This window comes from Pongo pygmaeus, chromosome 19 (genome assembly GCF_028885625.2).
Source record: "Pongo pygmaeus isolate AG05252 chromosome 19, NHGRI_mPonPyg2-v2.0_pri, whole genome shotgun sequence".
In the NCBI taxonomy this organism is placed as follows: domain Eukaryota; kingdom Metazoa; phylum Chordata; class Mammalia; order Primates; family Hominidae; genus Pongo; species Pongo pygmaeus.
In genome coordinates, this window is record NC_072392.2 from 98,503,690 (window position 1) to 98,520,123 (window position 16,434).

Below are 16,434 nucleotides of genomic sequence, written 5' to 3' on the forward strand. Positions count from 1 at the left end.
CCATCTCCCCCACTCTCCCCTGCTTGGCTCTCCCCTGCCCCACTCCCCTGGCAGGAGGCAGCTGGGTCAGGGCCTCTCCTGGTCTTTGCAGGGCTCAGCAGCAGCTCATAGCCCTCATCCAGGACATGACTCAGCAGTGCACCGTCACCCGCAAGGTGAGGCTCCAGGTAGGGGCCTGAACCCCACTGGGGTGGGCTGGAAGAGGGGCTCGGTGCTGGCAGGGAGGCAGGAGGCACTGTGTGGAGAGTGCAGGCTGCTGATTGGAGGACGGTGACCCCGCCTGTCTCTCCTCTGCACCCCTTCAAACCAGGGCAGGGTCTGCAGCCCCTGCCCAGACTGTAGGCTCTTGCACAAGTGCAGACACACCTTGGGCTGCTCTCAGAGCATCTGCGCCTCTGCATCACTCCCAGGTTGCCCTAGTGCCAATCATCTCCCCTGAATTCCCATTCCTGTTGATGGCTTCAACAGCTCCTCCTCAACCTTTCTCCGTCCCTCCTTTAGCCATCTTCTGGGGGACCACAGAAGCTGGTCCGCATCGTCAGTATGGACAAAGCCAAGGCCAGCCCTCTGCGTTCGTCCTTTGACAGGGGCCAGTTGGACCCCAGCAGGATGGAGGGTGAGGCCTGGTGAGCTGGCACAGGGGCCGCTGGCTCCAAGCGGGTGAGGGGCTTTGGGAGCTGCTGCTAGTTGGTCAGCTGGGGCAGGGGCAATGCCACCCATTTAGGCCAGGATCTGCTCTTCAAGAATCATGGGGCTGGGTGCGGTGGCTCACACCTGTAATCCCAGATACTCGGGAGGCTGAGGCAGGAGAATCGCTTGAACCTGGGAGGCAGAGGTGGCAGTGAGCTGAGATGGCACCATTGCACTCCAGCCTGGGCGATAAGAGCAAAACTCCGTCTCGGGGGAAAAAAAAAAAAAAAAATTCAGGAGAGGAGTACAGGACAGAGGGAGGGCTGGGACCCTGTGCCCTGGAGGATGGCTGAGGAGAAGGGTGCCACTCTCCCAGATCCTTTGGAAGGAAGAAAACCCTGGCTTCCGCCATCCTCCCTTGGGCCTAGAGGAAACAGGATTAAGTTGCAGGCTGCAAAGCGGTACCTGGAGAGCCACAGAGCTGTGTAACCCCCGTGCAAAGGAGCCGCTCAGCCAGGGGCTGTGGAACTCGGGACGAGTCCTGTGACCGCTGAGCCTGTGCCCCTGGAATTCTAGGTGTTGGGGCTGCCGCAGTGAGCAAAGCAGACCCAGTACCTCCTGGGGCAGGGTGGGCTGGCTGGGGGCTGCCGCAGCCTCACCCACCCGCAGGATCCTCTCCTCCACAGGCTCCAGCGCGTGCTTCTGGGCCGAGAGCTGCCTCACCCTGGTGCCCTATACCCTGGTACGGCCCCATCGACCGGCCCAGCCCCGGCCTGTGCTCTTTGTGCCCAGGGTGGTTGGGAAGATCCTGAGCGAGAAACTGTGCCTCCTCCAGGGGTTTAAGAAGTGCCTGGCAGGTATGCTGTTGCCTGGGAATCCCTCTACCCCTCCCACCTTCCCTCCCTCCCTACTCCCCTTCCTCCCTCCTCCTTCCCTCCCCCACCACGCACATTCCCACACTCACCTGCTGTGTCCAGATAGTTCAGGATGGAGGTGCAGGGCAGAGCGGGGCGTGCAGGGTCAGGTTTGTAAAGTGGACACCCTGAGAAGAGCTTCTCCCAGGGCTGGCGGGGTTCACGGGGACAGGGGTGTTTACCATGGGACTCCCTCAGACCCCTACACGGCTGGTATATGATGGCCCCGTCCGATGTCACCTGCAGAGTACTTGAGCCAGGAGGAGTATGAGGCCTGGAGCCAGAGAGGGGACATCATCCAGGAGGGAGAGGTGTCCGGGGGCCGCTGCTGGGTGACCCGCCATGCTGTGGAGTCCCTCATGGAAAAGGTGAGGGCAGGGGCAGGGTGGGCGGGGGAGCTGTCCTGGGAGGGGTTTTGGGAATGCAGAGGAGGGGGATGAGATAAAGGTGCAGGGACCGACCTGAGACCTGGGTGACCTTGTCGCCGACCTCTGGGCCCCAACACCCCAGCAGGAGCCCAAAACTCATGTCAGCCAGTTAGGATCCGTGACTGTGGGTGAGGTCTCCCAACTCCTTGAATCTCAGTTTCCTCAGCTTGGGGGATGTTTACTAGATATTTGTTCGAGAATGAATAAATCCAAGCTAACAACACTCTCCATGTTTGAAGGCACAAACGCATGAAAAGCAGCTCCCCGTGAACCACAGCTTTGTGCCTGCACAGGCACGGGAAGCAGAGTCTGGCATCTGGGTGCTTCCTGTAGGGGTTGGCGGAGCTCCATGCCAAGTTCACCTCATCCCCAGAGCTCACAATTTCTAGATTTTCCCAGTGAAAAATCAAAGGGATGGAAACCCTTAATACTGCACAGCACGCAGCCTCCTTTAGAAAGTGGCAAACTCAGCTGGGCCTGGGGCTCACGCCTGTCATCCCAGCACTTTGGGAACCCAAGGCGGGAGGATCGCTTGAGCCCAGGAGTTCAAGACCAGCCTGAGCAACACAGTGAGACCCCTGTCTCTAAAAAAAATTTTTCAACTAAAAAAAGTTAAAAAATAAAAAGAGAAGAAAGTAGCCGGGCACAGTGGCTCATGCCTGTAATCCCCACACTTTGGGAGGCCTAGGCGGGAAGATTGCTTGAGCCCAGGAGTTTGAGACCAGCCTGAGCAACACAGTGAGACACCCGTCTCTGCAAAACATTTAAAGGCTAAAAAAATTAAAAGTGGGCCGGGCGCGGTGGCTCACTCCTCTAATCCCAGCACTTTGGGAGGCCGAGGCGGGAACATCACCTGAGGTCAGGAGATCAAGACCATCCTGGCTAACATGGTGAAACCCCGTCTCTACTAAAAATACAAAAAATTAGCCGGGCGTGGTGGTGGGCGCCTGTAGTCCCAGCTACTCGGGAGGCTGAGGCGGGAGAATGGCGTGAACCCGGGAGGCAGAGCTTGCAGTGAGCCGAGATCGCACCACCGCACTCCAGCCTGGGCAACAGAGCGAGACTCTGTCTCAAAAAAAAAAAAAAGAGAGAAGAAAGTGGCAAGCTCTCTTCACCCATCTTCTCTACAAAATTCAGCTCTGCCCAGCTCCTGCCCTGCCCTCAGCCTGTCCGGAGGGCCCTTCCGACCTGGGCGTGGGCTCCCTTTGCTTCCTCCAAAGCCCGTGATCTTGATTCACTTCTCCCTCTCCCTCCCGCAAAGAACACCCACGCCCTCCTGGACGTCCGGCTGGACAGTGTCTGCGCCCTGCACAGGATGGACATCTTCCCCATCGTCATCCACGTCTCTGTCAACGAGAAGATAGCAAAGAAGCTCAAGTAGGTGCACGCTGGGGGCTGGGCAGGGGCTTTGAAGCGGCTCCTGGGAGCTGGGCAGGGGCTTCGAAGCGGCTCCTGGGCTCCCCCAAAGCCCACGGCAGGTGCCTTTGGAGTGTGCTCTGCAGTTTTCAGGAACCTGAGGCGCTGACAGTGCGGTTTCTGCACAACTTCAGGACAAGGGCCCTGCTGATTGCTCATGAAATTCCCGATTTTGGCCGGGCGTGGTGACTCACACCTGTAATCCCAGTACTTTGGGAGGCCAAGGTGGGTGGATGAGGTCAGCAGTTTGAGACCAGCCTGGCCAACATGGAGAAACCCTGTCTCTATTAAAAATACAAAAACTAGCCAGGTGTGGCAGTGGGTGCCTGTAATCCCAGCTACTCAGGGGACTGAGCCAGGAGAATCACTTAAACCCAGGAGGTGGAGGTTGTGGTGAGCCAAGATTGTGCCACTGCACTCAAGTCTGGGTGACAGAGCGAGACTTTGTCTCAAAAAAAAAAAAAAAAAACTGTTCTGATTTCATGCTTTCAAATCTGGCCTCTCCGGGATCTTGATACCAGGATGAGAGTGCCTTTTACAGTGGGCAAAAATAGCCTAGTCACTGGAAAATGACATTTTATAATTGAAATTTAAAGTTGTAAGTTAACAAATTGGCACTCCCTCCCCCAGGAGCAGCCCAGAGGACCATTGCGGGGCCAGACCTCCACCCGGCCTCAGCTCCACTGACGCTCCATACTCACTGGGGCTCGGCTGAGGCCAGACCCCCACCCGGCCTCAGCTCCACTGACGCTCCACACTTACTGGTGCTTGGCTAGCACAATCTAATCCTTGTTGGCTAAGGACAAAAAAAAAAAAAAAAAAGTAAAAAAAATTACTTGGTTTTCTGGGGACAGACTGAGATGTCCTGCTAGTGTGCCCTTTCTACTCCAGGAGCCAAGGCTGTGTTCTAGACAACCTGCCGCCCACCACTGGGGCCTGGGGCCTATTTTCTTTACAAGGTCCCCTCAAAGCGAGGCCACCTGTGTTCAGGGGTGTTTGGGTGCGTGTCATCACTACCCTAGCCGGGGCTCCTGGGCCCTTGCTCTCCCCTGAGCCCGCTCCCCGCAACTCTGGCCTGTGCAGGAAGGGCCTACAGCGGTTGGGCACCTCAGAGGAGCAGCTCCTGGAGGCTGCCAGGCAGGAGGAGGGAGACCTGGACCGGGCGCCCTGTCTATACAGCAGCCTGGCTCCTGACGGCTGGAGCGACCTGGACGGCCTGCTCAGCTGTGTCCACCAGGCCATCGCCGACGAGCAGAAGAAGGTGGTGTGGACGGAACAGAGCCCCCGGTGATGCACCGTGCCCCTTCCCAGGACTGTGGGGGCCTCTGTGTGCCTGTTAATGCAGTCCTGTTCCTCAGCCCAGGCCCTCTTGGCACAGCTGTGGGCTCCTTGGCACATGAGTCTGGCTCTCCCCACTGGCTGGGATCTAACCTTGAACCCTCACCACGTGCAGGTCGCACACGGTGAAGCCACTTGTAACTGCACACTTTTCTGTGGAAACATCTTCACCCTTCACCAGGCTTGGCATGGTCTGAACTGGAAACCCTGAGAATGTTTCTGCAGCGGGACAGGAGGGACGTCTTCCATGCCTTCCCTAGAACTGGAGGCCCTGGACCTCTCTGGAAAACTGCCTGTCTGCAGGCCCGATTCAAATCTATGGGGGCTGCACTTCCCTTTTACATTTTGATGTGTCAAAGGCTCACTCCAAAAGCACAAAGGCAGTGGGTGGGGAGCCCGGGTGGCCCCCAAGGTCGCTGCCACCCTTGCCCGGGGCAGAGGCACAAGCCCACATATGCTGCGACCCCAGCCACCTTCTCTCAGCTTCTGAGGCTGCAACGCCTCAGGAACTCCAGTTTACAGAGACCAGTGTGTTTACTTGTAAATAAAGCCTCTGGGTGGTGGAGACGGTACTTTCAGTGGGTCTGTGCCCCGTGGCCTCCGTGCCCGTTCGGTGGGGGTGTCCCGGAGAAGCCTGGCACCAGTACCCCTGTACAAGGCCCAGTAGACTCTGCCTTTCCTTGACCCGGCTTTGCACCCCAGCCCGTTTTGGGCCAAACATCTTTACTCCACCTTCAGGGCTCGGGGAGGACCCAGGTCCCCCAGCACCTGCCCTTGCCCCTGCCTCCTGGGGCTGTTGCAGACTGAATGTCATTTTGACAGCAGTGTCCAAGAATCAGGAAGCTGTTCTAGAATTCAGGTTGGTATCATCATAAACGAGTTCAGAAAAAGAACTTCTGTATATTTTACTAAAATAAAAAGCTTTTACAATAGCTGGCCTGTGGCTTCCTCCAGCCCACCCCAGTATGGAGTGATGGGGAGGGAAGGGCAAAGGGAGCCCACATACTCAAGGAAGCGCCCTCTCCTTCAAGGGGTGTCCAGGCCAGGCTTCTGCTCCCGAGGTGGGTGGAGGCAGGGCAGGAATGGCGCATTCTCCCAGCAACGCCGACGTCACCGAAGAATTAACCCAAGCCAGAGGACGGGCATCGCCATGCCTTCATCTTTGGACACTCACAAAAAAGATAAGCCTCTGCCCAGAAACACCACGGGTTCAAGCTCATTACTCAGGGAGCCTGCCGCCAATCAGCCGAAACCCGCCTGGGGAACAGGGACTTGACGGTGGGGCAAAACAGAAGCAGCAGAAACCTGCCCAAAGGTCGCGCAAAGGCTTCCTCTAGGCCAGACGCTGGTAAGAGCCAGGCGCCGTGCTCCCAGGTGAGCGTGGCTGGGACCTGCGTACTGCCCACGCGGCACCGAAGCCCCTGCCTGCTCTCTGTGAAGGGCTCAGAAGTATCTGTGGCTGCTGAAGCCTGAAGAGGGCCTCAGGCCTCCCATTTGCAGGTCCCCAAACCAAGCCAGAAAACAGGACTCCCTTGTCATGGGCTGGGGGTGCTGCCCTGTCCGCAGACCACATATGTCTAGAATTCCTGTGCCGGGACATGGTTCAGACACAAGGACAGCTGTGTCCCCTGCCATGATGGCAGTGCCCCTGGTGGAGGAGGGGCTGGGCACATGCTCTGGTCCCATGCTCTGGTCCCCTGCTCTGGTCCCCCTCCAGGCAATGGCAGGAGTGACCCCACAGGAAGGAAGAACCCTCCTTGGACAGGAGTGCGGACGGAAGGGCTGTTGTCACTACTCCCCAGTCTGCCGGCCACACGGACATGTGTAGGATGTGTCTGGGACATGTCTGGGATGTTTGCAAAGGCCTCCTGGGATGGTCACAGCTCATTGTGGAGGGGCTGGCACTGGGGAGAGAGCTTCTCCTCCAGGACGCCGTCAGGGGCACACACCCAGGGGTCGTGGGTCTCCCACTGCCACTTGGCCAGCTGGGCCCGAAGCATCTCCAGAACCTGGGCAAAGCGCGGGTCGGTGGCCAGGTTCTGGGTCTCGTGGGGGTCCTGGCTCTGGTCGTAGAGCTCCCAGCGCGCCCGGTAGTAGTAATGATGGAGGTCCTTGTACCAGCCCGTGGGCTGACCAGCTGTGGTGCGGTTCAGGAGGTCCTGGAAGGTGGGTGAGATGTAGAAGTCCTGGTCGATGGGAAAGGGCATCTTGAAGTTGAGGTTGTGCACGAGGCGGAAGTTCCGGTGCTGCACGGAGCGCATGGGGTAGGACATGGTGACTTCGTGGTGGCTCTGGCTGCCAAAGACGGTGGCCCAGAGGGGCTCGGCCTCCAGCGCCGGCAAGAGGGACCGGCCAGTGAGGTGGACGGTCTTCGAGCCAAAGATGGCGTAGCTGGGGTACGGGATGGAGAACCAATCCAAGATGGTGGGCGTGAGGTCTGGAAGGGATGCGGTATCTCAGAGCAGCAGAGCCCTCAGCACACAGGAGCTGCCCTCGGAAGGGCCGAACCTACGCCACTCTGGGTGGCTACCTTCTCCAATCCAATCAGCAGCGGGAGGTGCCTTGTCGAGCCGACACCTCTCACCGCCGCGTCATCTCTCTAGGCCATGGTGCCTTGAATGGTATAACAAGAGGCCCTGATTTGGTGACATTTAGGATCCTTCTAAAATCCCATGGACCAGAAAAGAAGTCTCCTTTTCGGTAGCTCGTCTACTCCAGCCCTGGGGTGGGTGTGGCCACAGTGCTGCTGGCTCATAATTTGGGGCCAGAGAGAGATGTGGGCCACGAGCTCGGAGGGAAAGGGAACCTGAGTTTGCTGCTGTCCCAGGCCCATCCCACCTGGAGGCTCTGCCAGGCAGTGGGCAGGACACTCGAGCCTCTGCCCTGTGCCGAAGGGCTCACCCCGAGCCCCTCACAAAGTCTTCCTGCACCCATGTCTTTGTCTGCACGTCCATAACATGGGACTAGATGTCCTAGGTCTTTTTAGAAATGAGCAGGGTCATGAGGTGCTTTGGGTCCCCCAGGAAGGCAGGATGGGGTGCACAGATGCTCAGAGAGGGGTCCCCAGGCCCACAGTATCGGCATCACCTGGGAACTTGTCAGACATGCAAATTCTTGAGCCCACCAGGATCTACTGAATTGGACACCCTGGGGTTTGCAATTTGGATATTAACAAGCATCCCAGGTGATTCTGAAGCTCATCGGAGGTAGGCGGGGAAAAGGCAATGGTTTTGAAAGCAGCAGCATCCAAGCGAGAATCCTAGCTTAGTGCTTACCAGCTGTGCAATCCTGAGCAGCTTACTTCACCTCTCTGAGCCTCATTCTTTCCTTCTGTAGAGTGGGAGTGACAGTCCCTTCCTCACCCAGATGATATGAGAGCCACATTAGGTAACGGGTGTGGAGCAGCATCTGACAGGTCGTGGCACCGTCCCAGATCCACTCCCACCCCTTCCCTGATGGAGACAGACAGAGGCATACCTAGGAGGCTCACGTAGGCCTCGCTGACTTGGCCCCAGCGTTTTGGGTGCTCCGGGGATGACACCAGTAAGGGTTCAGCAGTGCCCGGCCAGTACAGGTTGGTCCTGCCGCTGGGGAAGGGGATCCCGTTGTCGGACGTGAAGATCACCAGTGTGTCGTTCAGGACACCGGCGTCACGCAGCTCCTGGAGCACCAGTCCAACTCCTGTGGTGAGGGGCCGGGAAGCAGAGCTCAGCCGCAGACACGCAGGGAGGCAGCGGGTGTGTGCAGACCCACCCGCTGCTTCATCCGGCCGCTGGGCTCCAGCGCTTTCCGGATTTGAAAGCACCCTGTAGTTCTTCCCAATGGCCCTGGCTCTTGCCCAGCTCTTGCCCAGCTCCGTCCAGCTCCCATTCCCTGAGCAGGCCTCGAATGGGCCTCCAGGGACTCCAGCCATCCCTTGGCACTTCTGTGTCACCCTCAGGCAGCTGCTCCCTGGTGCCTGCCACCTTCTGAGTTCTTCAGAATCTCGTGTCTGTCCCATGGAGCAAATAGGGCAGGGGCCAGAAGACAAGGCTTCCTCTATACCCACTCCTTCCCAGCTCACTAAGAATTCACAGCACCAACAGGGAAATGGCAAAGGTCCCGACCTCCTGTCATGGGTTAAATGGTGACCCCTGACCCCAAAAGACATGTGTGCTGGAATCTGTGAAGGGGGCCTTGTTTGGAAAGGGGAACTTCGCAAATAAAGATCCTGGGACAAAACCATCCTGAAGTGCTCAGGTAGGCCCTAAACCCGACGGGGTCCTTATAAGAAGCGGAAACAGGCCGGGCGCAGTGCCTCACGCCTGTAATCCCAGCACTTTGGGAGGCTGAGGCGGGCGGATCACGAGGTCAGCAGTTCAAGACCAGCCTGGCCAATATGGTGAAATCCCATGTCTACTAAAAATATAAAAATTAGTTGGGCGTGGTGGCGTGCGATTGCAGTCCTAGCTACTCTGGAGGCTGAGACAGAAGAATCGCTTGAACCTGGGAGGCGGTGGTTGTAGTGAGCTGAGATTACCCCACTGCATTCCCGCCTGGGTGACAGGGCGAGACTTGGTCTCAAAAAAAAAAAAAAAGAAGAAGAAGTGGAGACACAGACAGAAGAGGAGACACAGGAAAAAAGGAAAAAAGGCCGTGTGAAGGCCTCAGTGGGGATGGGGGCGATGCTGCCTCCAGCCCAGGAATGCCCAGCACTGGCGCAGTCCCCAGAAGCTGGAAGAGGAAAGGCAGGGTCTCCCCTAAACCTTCAGGGGAGCGTGGCCCTGCTGACACCTTGATTTCAAACTTCTGGCCTCCTGAACTGTGAGAGTACAAATTTTGGTCACTGTAAGCCATCAACCGCAAAAAACTCACACACCTCAAGTTCTCCATCTGCATATGCTAAGGAACTCCAAACCCCCAAATCTGACCCAGGTCCTGTGGCTGGAAGTATCTGAAGTCTTCACGCAACCTCTGGGGCACCCAAAGGCCCCAGCCCAGGAGCAGGTCCACATCAGGGCAGCCCCGGGGGTGGGTCCTGATGCCACCCACAGGCCCCTCCTCTCATTGTGGGCTCTGCCAGCTGCAGCACAGGGCCTGCCACACTGGGACCCTCACCCACACTCTGCTGTGACCTGAGAGGGTGCTGGCCCAGGACGGGGGACCCAGGCCATGGCACCCCCTCCAGTGCCCGGTTCTGCAAGCCCACCTTGGTCCATGCGGCCGATGGTGGTGTACTGAGCGGCCAGGTCGGCTCGGGCTGCCGGGGTGTTGGGGACGAAGTAAGGCACCTGGGGCAGGCAGTGGGGAGCCAGGCTTAGAACAGACGGACTGGGGGAGCAGTGTCCAGCCTTCTCCCCGGGGCCTCCTGCAAATGGATTAGCCCAGAACAGCCTCACTCTGGACCACCCCGTCTGTCTATGCTTCTCTCTGTGGCCCTGAGGATGGGAACCTGAATCCGATTTGGTCAGAGCGTCTTTCTTCATCATCTAGGGCCAGGGCTGCAAGCTCGCAGGAGGCCAGGGTCCCGGACCCATGGCTGACGGGAGTCCTGAAACGTGGGAGGGGCCGTCCTACCAGCACGTCCAGTGGGTCGTAGGCCTGGGGGGTCCAGTCTGGGATACGGCCCATGCCGCTCTTTCCGTTGCCAAACTTCTCGCAGAAGGTTCCGTACTGGGGCTGGGAGTGCCCACAGCGGTGGGGGTCGTGGAAGGCGACATAGAGGAAGAAAGACCTGCACGGGAGGAGGCTCATTGCCAAGGCTGCGGGGCCATTGCCGCCTGGCACAGGAAGCCCCTCGGCTCTGCCTCCTCCTCTGCATCTGGAAGTCAACCTGTGACCCTCACTGCCTCAGTTTCCCCACGTCCCTTCTCCCTCTGACCAGGCTAACTTGAGTACCTGGAACCTTCTCCCCTGCCCCATTCTAGCCATGTGGGGGCCCATGCATCCCGCCTGAAGACTCCGGGCTGTGCTCTGGGACCGGCCGCCAGGGGGAAGGGGCAGGGGCCCTGACTCGTACCGGTCGTCCTGAGTCTGCAGGAATTTCCGGACGAGCAGCTTAATTCTAGTGATGTTCCGCCCCACCTGGAGGACGGAGCCATTCTCCTCCGTGTACGCAAAGTCAAACGGGTACACGGTCTCTGGCCCCACGTGCTTCTTCCCAATGATGCCTGGGCGGGAAGAGAGGCCTGTCCAGAGTCCCTTCAGCCTCCCAACCCCTTCTGCTCCCTTCTCTGCCCCTCTCGGCCCTAAGCGCACTGTGGGTTCTTGTGGACACACAGCCCAGCCAGGAGACCCAGGCCCAGATCCTTTGGAACAAGAGCTAAGGGCAGGCCACAGGGGCTGAGGGTGCCTTGGGACAAGGTGCCGAACCTCCTGGGCTCTGGCCTGGCCTCTGTGCCTTACCCCACGCCGTGTCCTCGGCACGGGTTCCTCACCTGTGCGCACACCAGCTTGGCTGAGCAGCAGCGGCAGGCTCCGCACCTTGTCGAAGGAGTTGAAGTGGTGCACGTCCTGGTGCAGCCCGTACATCCCATTCTGATGCTGCCAGCAAAGGCGCATGAGGTCCAGGGCCCCCAGGCAGCCAGGGCCCGCCTGCCGCACCTGTTCTCCCACAGCCCTCCCATCCCCAGGGGCCTTCTTGGGGCCCTGACTTAGACTTCGAGTGGCCAGCACCCAGAGAGACTGGCTGTACCTCCCACTCCCTGCGCAATAGGGCCATGGGTCCCTCCCGTGAAAGGAGGAATTCGCAAGAAAGAAGGAGACCTGGAGGGCGTGCACCGGCACGAGGGTGGCCTTGATGTTCCTTTTGCGTATCCGTACTTTTGAACTCTTCTGTTATGATCACACGTTACAGAGTGAAAAAGACAGGGCCAGGCCTTGTTTTATTACCTAGTTATTTTATATTGTAAAAGATATCGTACATTTTAAAAACTCAGACTGCCGGCCAGGCGCGGTGGCTCACGCCTGTAATCCCGGCACTTTGGGAGGCCAAGGCGGGTGGATCATGAGGTCAGGAGACTGAGACCAGCCTGGCCAACATGGTGAAACCTCGTCTCTACTAAAAATACAAAAATTAGCTGGGCGTAGTGGCGGGTGCCTGTAGTCCCAGCTACTCGGGAGGCTGAGTTAGGAGAATGGCTTGAACCTGAGAGGTGGAGGTTGCAGTGAACTGAGATGGCACCACTGCACTCCAGCCTGGGCAACAGAGTGAGACTAAAAGAATAAGTGTCCTTAAACACCCATGTTCATAATAGCTTTATTCACAACAGCCAAAGGGTAGCAGCAACCCAAGTGCCCACTGACGGATGAATATGGAGAAGCAAAATGCGGGGCCCATCCATCCACTGGAATATGACTCAGCCCTGAAGAGGAGGGAAGTTCTGACTCGCGCTAGAGCATATGGTTAAACCTGAGGACATTGTGCTGAGTGAAGTATGGACACAAAAGCGGGGCCAGGCGCGGTGGCTCATGCCTGTAATCCCAGCACTTTGGGAGGTCGAGGCGGGCAGATCACTTGAGGCCAGGAGTTTGAAACCAGCCTGACCAACATGATGAAACTCCATCTCTACTAAAAATACAAAAATTAGGTGTGGTGGCGCACACCTGTAATCCCAGCTACTCGGGAGGCTGAGGCAGGAGAATCGCTGGAACCTGGGAGGCAGAGGTTGCAGTGAGCCGAGATTGCACCACTGCACTCCAGCCTGGGTGACAGAGTGAGACTCCAACTCAAAAAAACAAAGGACTAGTCCTGTGCAATTCCACTCTTATGTGGCCCCTGGAGCAGTCAGATTCATAGAGACAGGGGATGGGGAGGGAGAATGTGGAGCTGGTGTTTCATGGGACAGAGCTTCTGTTTGGGAAGATGGAAAAGTTCTGGAGCTGGATGGTGGTGATGGCTGCGCAACACTGTGAATGCACTTAAGGCCCCGGAACTGTGCGCTGAAAAATGGCTAAGATGGGAACGTTGATGTTTGTGCATTTTACCACAGTAAAATAGCAGCGTGTGTGCCCTAACGGCGGCCGCTCCCTGCACCACAGCGTTCCTGGGACAGTGTGGCGATGGCGGTTCACGCTGAGTGAGCTCACCAGGCCTCGCACTAAGTGTTTACATATGAAGCATTAGCCCCGCCAATCCCCATAACTAGAGTGGCATCTCATTATGCCCACCGTCTTACAGATGAGGAAACTGAGGCACAGGGAGGTAGGTTACTTGCTCAAGGCCACACACAGCAGTGGAGCCAGGGCTGGCGGGTAAGTCGGAGCCCCTAGTCTGCACTCACGGCCAAAGGCTATGCCTCCTCCTGAAGGTGGGAGGGAAAGTGGGCAACACCCCCCGGGAGCCCGGGGATGGGAGACGTGGCAGAGGCCTGGGCCCCGGACGCGGCCTGCCTACTCCCTGCCCATCCCCCCCTCCCGCCCCTTGCACCTCACCTGGGGCAGGCCAGTGAGGAGGCTGGCGCGGCTGGGAGAGCAGCTGCTGACCGAGGTGAAGGCGTTGCGGAAGAGGAGGCTGCGGCGGGCCAAAGCATCCAGGTGCGGGGTGGCGATGGCGCTGTTGTTGTACGCGCCACTCTCAAAGCCTCCGTCATCCGCTGTGTAAGGTGGAAGACAGCACACGGTCGGCTGCGGTCACGAGAAACAGCACTGGGAGTGAGGGAGGCTGGGACTGTGATGCCAGGAGGCGAGACACCCAGGTGGGCATGGTACTGGCTCAGTGTGAACGCTCAGCACGAAATGCTATCGTGACAGAGCACTTCATTACCTAGGAGGTATGACACCCGAGTGGGTTCATCAGGCAAGCATGGTATCAGAGGGCATGTTATCAGGTCTGATACTTGGTGGGTATGTTAGCAGGTGAGCATGGTATGGAGGCTGGACTGATAGATGGTGGGTATGTTGGCAGGTGAGCATGGTATGGAGGCTGGACTGATAGATGGTAGGTATAAGCAGGTAGGCATGGTACCCAGGCAGGCCTGATACCAGTGGGTATGTTAGCAGGTAGACTGGTATCCAGCAGGGATGATGTCTGGTTGGTATGTTAGCAGGCAGGCATGGTATCCAAGTGGACATGATAAGCAGGCATCATACCACAATAAGCTTGATGATACCCTAAGCAGGCATGATACCCAGTGGGTATGTTGGCAGGTGGGCACGGTACACAGGCTGGACTGATAGCTGGTGGGTATAAGCAGATGGGCATAGTACCCAGGCAGGCCTGGTACCTGCGTAGGTATGTTAGTAGGCAGGCATGGTACCCGAGTGGGCAAGATACTCATGCAGGCATGATATCCCAACAAGCTTGATGATACCCCAGCAGGCATGATATCCCAACAAGCTTGATGATACCCCAGCAGGCATGATATCCCAACAAGCTTGATGATACCCCAGCAGGCATGCTACCTAGGGGGGCATGTTAGCCGGCTAGGCATTTAGGCAGACAGCGGCTGAATGCATGGCCACAGAACTGCTGGGCAATTCTGGGCTCAGTGGAAACTGCGTGGGGCAGAGGGCAGAAGAGCCTCGCCCGGGGCGCATCTAAAGATCTATGTGTGTGCGTCCCACCACTGCTTCTCACTGATGCCATCTCAAAGGCCTAGTGACCTTGCAGGTTGTCTATTTCAACCCTTTCATCCTACACAAAGCAGCTGAGGCCCAGAAAGGTGAGGTGCAGTACCCAAGGCCACACACTGGGCAGCGGGAAACAGGGACAGGCCGCTGAACTCCTACAACCACACCAAGCTTCTTCCCCCTGCTGTGGAGTAGAGGACACTGGGGGCACCACAGGAGAGGCTGGTGGGAACCCCCAGGACCAACACTTTCCCCAGTTCCCTCAGAGGCAATGTGGTCCATGGATGGACAGAGGAGGCTGGACATCTTCCAGTTGGGCTCCCATCCTCCACCCCACAGTACCCACGGGGTATGAGCACATGGCAGCCAGGTAAACCTGGAGGGAGAGCGGGATGGGCTCTGCTCCGTACCCGCAGGCCAGGAAGAAAGCTGCCCTTCTCCAAACCCAGAGTGTCTCGGCACTTGGCTGTGGGCCTGCTATGATCTGAACTGTGTCCTCCCAGAATTCATATGCTGAAGCCCTAATGCCAACATCACTGTATCTGGAGACAGGGTCCTTAATTAAGGATAAATGAATCATAAGGATGAGACCCTGATCTGACAGGACTGTGGACTTACAGGAAAAGAAAGAGAGGGCCGGGTGCAGTGTTTCATGCCTATAAGCCCAGCACCTGGGAGGTCAAGGCAGGAAGATCGCTTGAGCCCAGGAGTTCGAGACCAGCCTGGGCAACACAGTGAGAACTTGTCTCTACAAAAAATACAAAAATTAGCCGGGCATGGTGATGTGCACCTGAGGTCCCAGCCACTTGGGAGGCTGAGGCAGGAGGATCACTTGAGCCTGGGAGGTTGAGGCTGCAGTGAGCTGTGATTGTGCTACTGTGCTCCAGCCTGGGTGACAGAGTGAGACCATGTCTCACAAAAAAAAAAAAAAGAAAAGAAAGAAAGGAAAAAGGAAAAGGAAGTGAGACCACCCCCATCCGCTTTGTCATGTGAGGAAACAGTGAGAGGGTGACCACCTGTAAGCCGAAAGTGGACCCTCACTGGAACCTAACCAAGCTGGCACCCTGACCTTGGATTTTCAGCCCACAGAATTGTGAGAAATACATTTCTGTTTAGGCCGATCCATGGCAGTCCGTGCTAAGAAAGCCCCTAGCCCAGGGGCCGCATAGCCTGGGCTCTGAAAGCCTCCTGTAGGAATCCTGATCCGCAGATGAGGGTCCATGCAGATTCTCCGCTGTGTCTCTGGGAGGCGAGGAGTTGGCAGGAGAGCTGTTCATGTTACAGTGAGCCGAACCCCCGCCCAGAAACCACAGAATTAATCAGAAAGAGGGCAACTGGCAGGGCGCCAGACCTCAGAAGGGGAAAGAATCGCAGGCCTTGGGTTTGGCCTTGTCACTTGTCATGAGCCAGAGCCTTGATTACCCAAACCGGAAGTCTTGTGAGCAGCACGGTGCTTGCTCTGGAGGAACCTGGGGTTTCTGAGAGGGACTGGGGTTGGGGGAGACGGTGGTGGGTGGGTGGTGGAGGGCTGTGCCCTTGGGACAAGGGAAAAGACAGCTGAGCCACAGGCTCTGGGGTCGGAAATGATTACAGCGGGGCGGAGATGAGAGCCAGGAGGGCACCCTGTCTGCAGTCTCTGGGGACTGCAGCACCAGCCCCTCCTCTGGGATCCCCTCCCGAGAGGGATCTGAGATCCGTGGACCCCTGAGCCCTGGCTGGGCAGGCTCAGAGGAGGGTGGGACAGGCGGCAGGAGGTAAGCGTAGGGGTGCTGGATGCTGGGGCTCACTCCTCCAGCCCTTGCTGCCCTCTCTGGGGAGACACCCATGAAGAGTCTGGGGGCGGCACAGAGAGGAGGACGAGGGGGAATGGCAGTGGGGGATACAAGGGCAGGGCACACTAGGGTCAGCACTGACCACGGGCGGGGAGGAGGCCGGTGGCCACTTCCCCGGGCCACAGCAGGTGGGCGTGGTGGCGCGGCGCCCGCACTCACCGAGGAGCAGCAGTGCGTTCCGGGGGCGCGCCCGGCAGAGCCCCAGGACTAGCAGCAGCGCGCAGCAGGCGGGCCCGGGGCGGCGCATGGCGGCGGCGGCTCGGGCTCGGGCTCGGGATCCGGCTCCGGCTCCGGCTCTGGTCTCCCGCTCGGCCCCGCCCCCGCCCC

General features: G+C 58.1%; 2 protein-coding genes across 14 annotated transcripts in view; one reads left to right on the forward strand and one right to left on the reverse strand.

The window, feature by feature from the left end:
* CARD14 (caspase recruitment domain family member 14) overlaps nucleotides 1-5,658 on the forward strand; it is a 35,408-nt gene extending 29,750 nt beyond the window's left edge. For 3 of the 13 annotated variants that reach the window (XM_054457832.2, XM_054457829.2, XM_054457833.2), the window contains exons 16-21: nucleotides 92-155; nucleotides 502-616; nucleotides 1,317-1,487; nucleotides 1,791-1,912; nucleotides 3,234-3,349; nucleotides 4,472-5,658. In XM_054457832.2, coding sequence (XP_054313807.2) covers nucleotides 92-155; nucleotides 502-616; nucleotides 1,317-1,487; nucleotides 1,791-1,912; nucleotides 3,234-3,349; nucleotides 4,472-4,679 — 796 coding nt within the window. In that variant the 3' untranslated portion in view covers nucleotides 4,680-5,658. The other 10 variants (XM_054457828.2, XM_054457830.2, XM_054457831.2 and 7 more) reach the window with 8 other exon arrangements.
* SGSH (N-sulfoglucosamine sulfohydrolase) lies at nucleotides 5,607-16,428 on the reverse strand. Its single transcript, XM_054457840.2, has 8 exons — nucleotides 16,267-16,428; nucleotides 13,139-13,299; nucleotides 11,143-11,248; nucleotides 10,725-10,875; nucleotides 10,283-10,439; nucleotides 9,915-9,996; nucleotides 8,204-8,407; nucleotides 5,607-7,163 (listed from the first exon to the last, which is right to left on the reverse strand). Exons 1-8 carry the CDS (start codon nucleotides 16,352-16,354, stop codon nucleotides 6,604-6,606), a joined length of 1,509 nt encoding a protein of 502 aa, XP_054313815.2. The 5' UTR covers nucleotides 16,355-16,428; the 3' UTR covers nucleotides 5,607-6,603.
* Nucleotides 16,429-16,434: the final 6 nt, after the last annotated feature.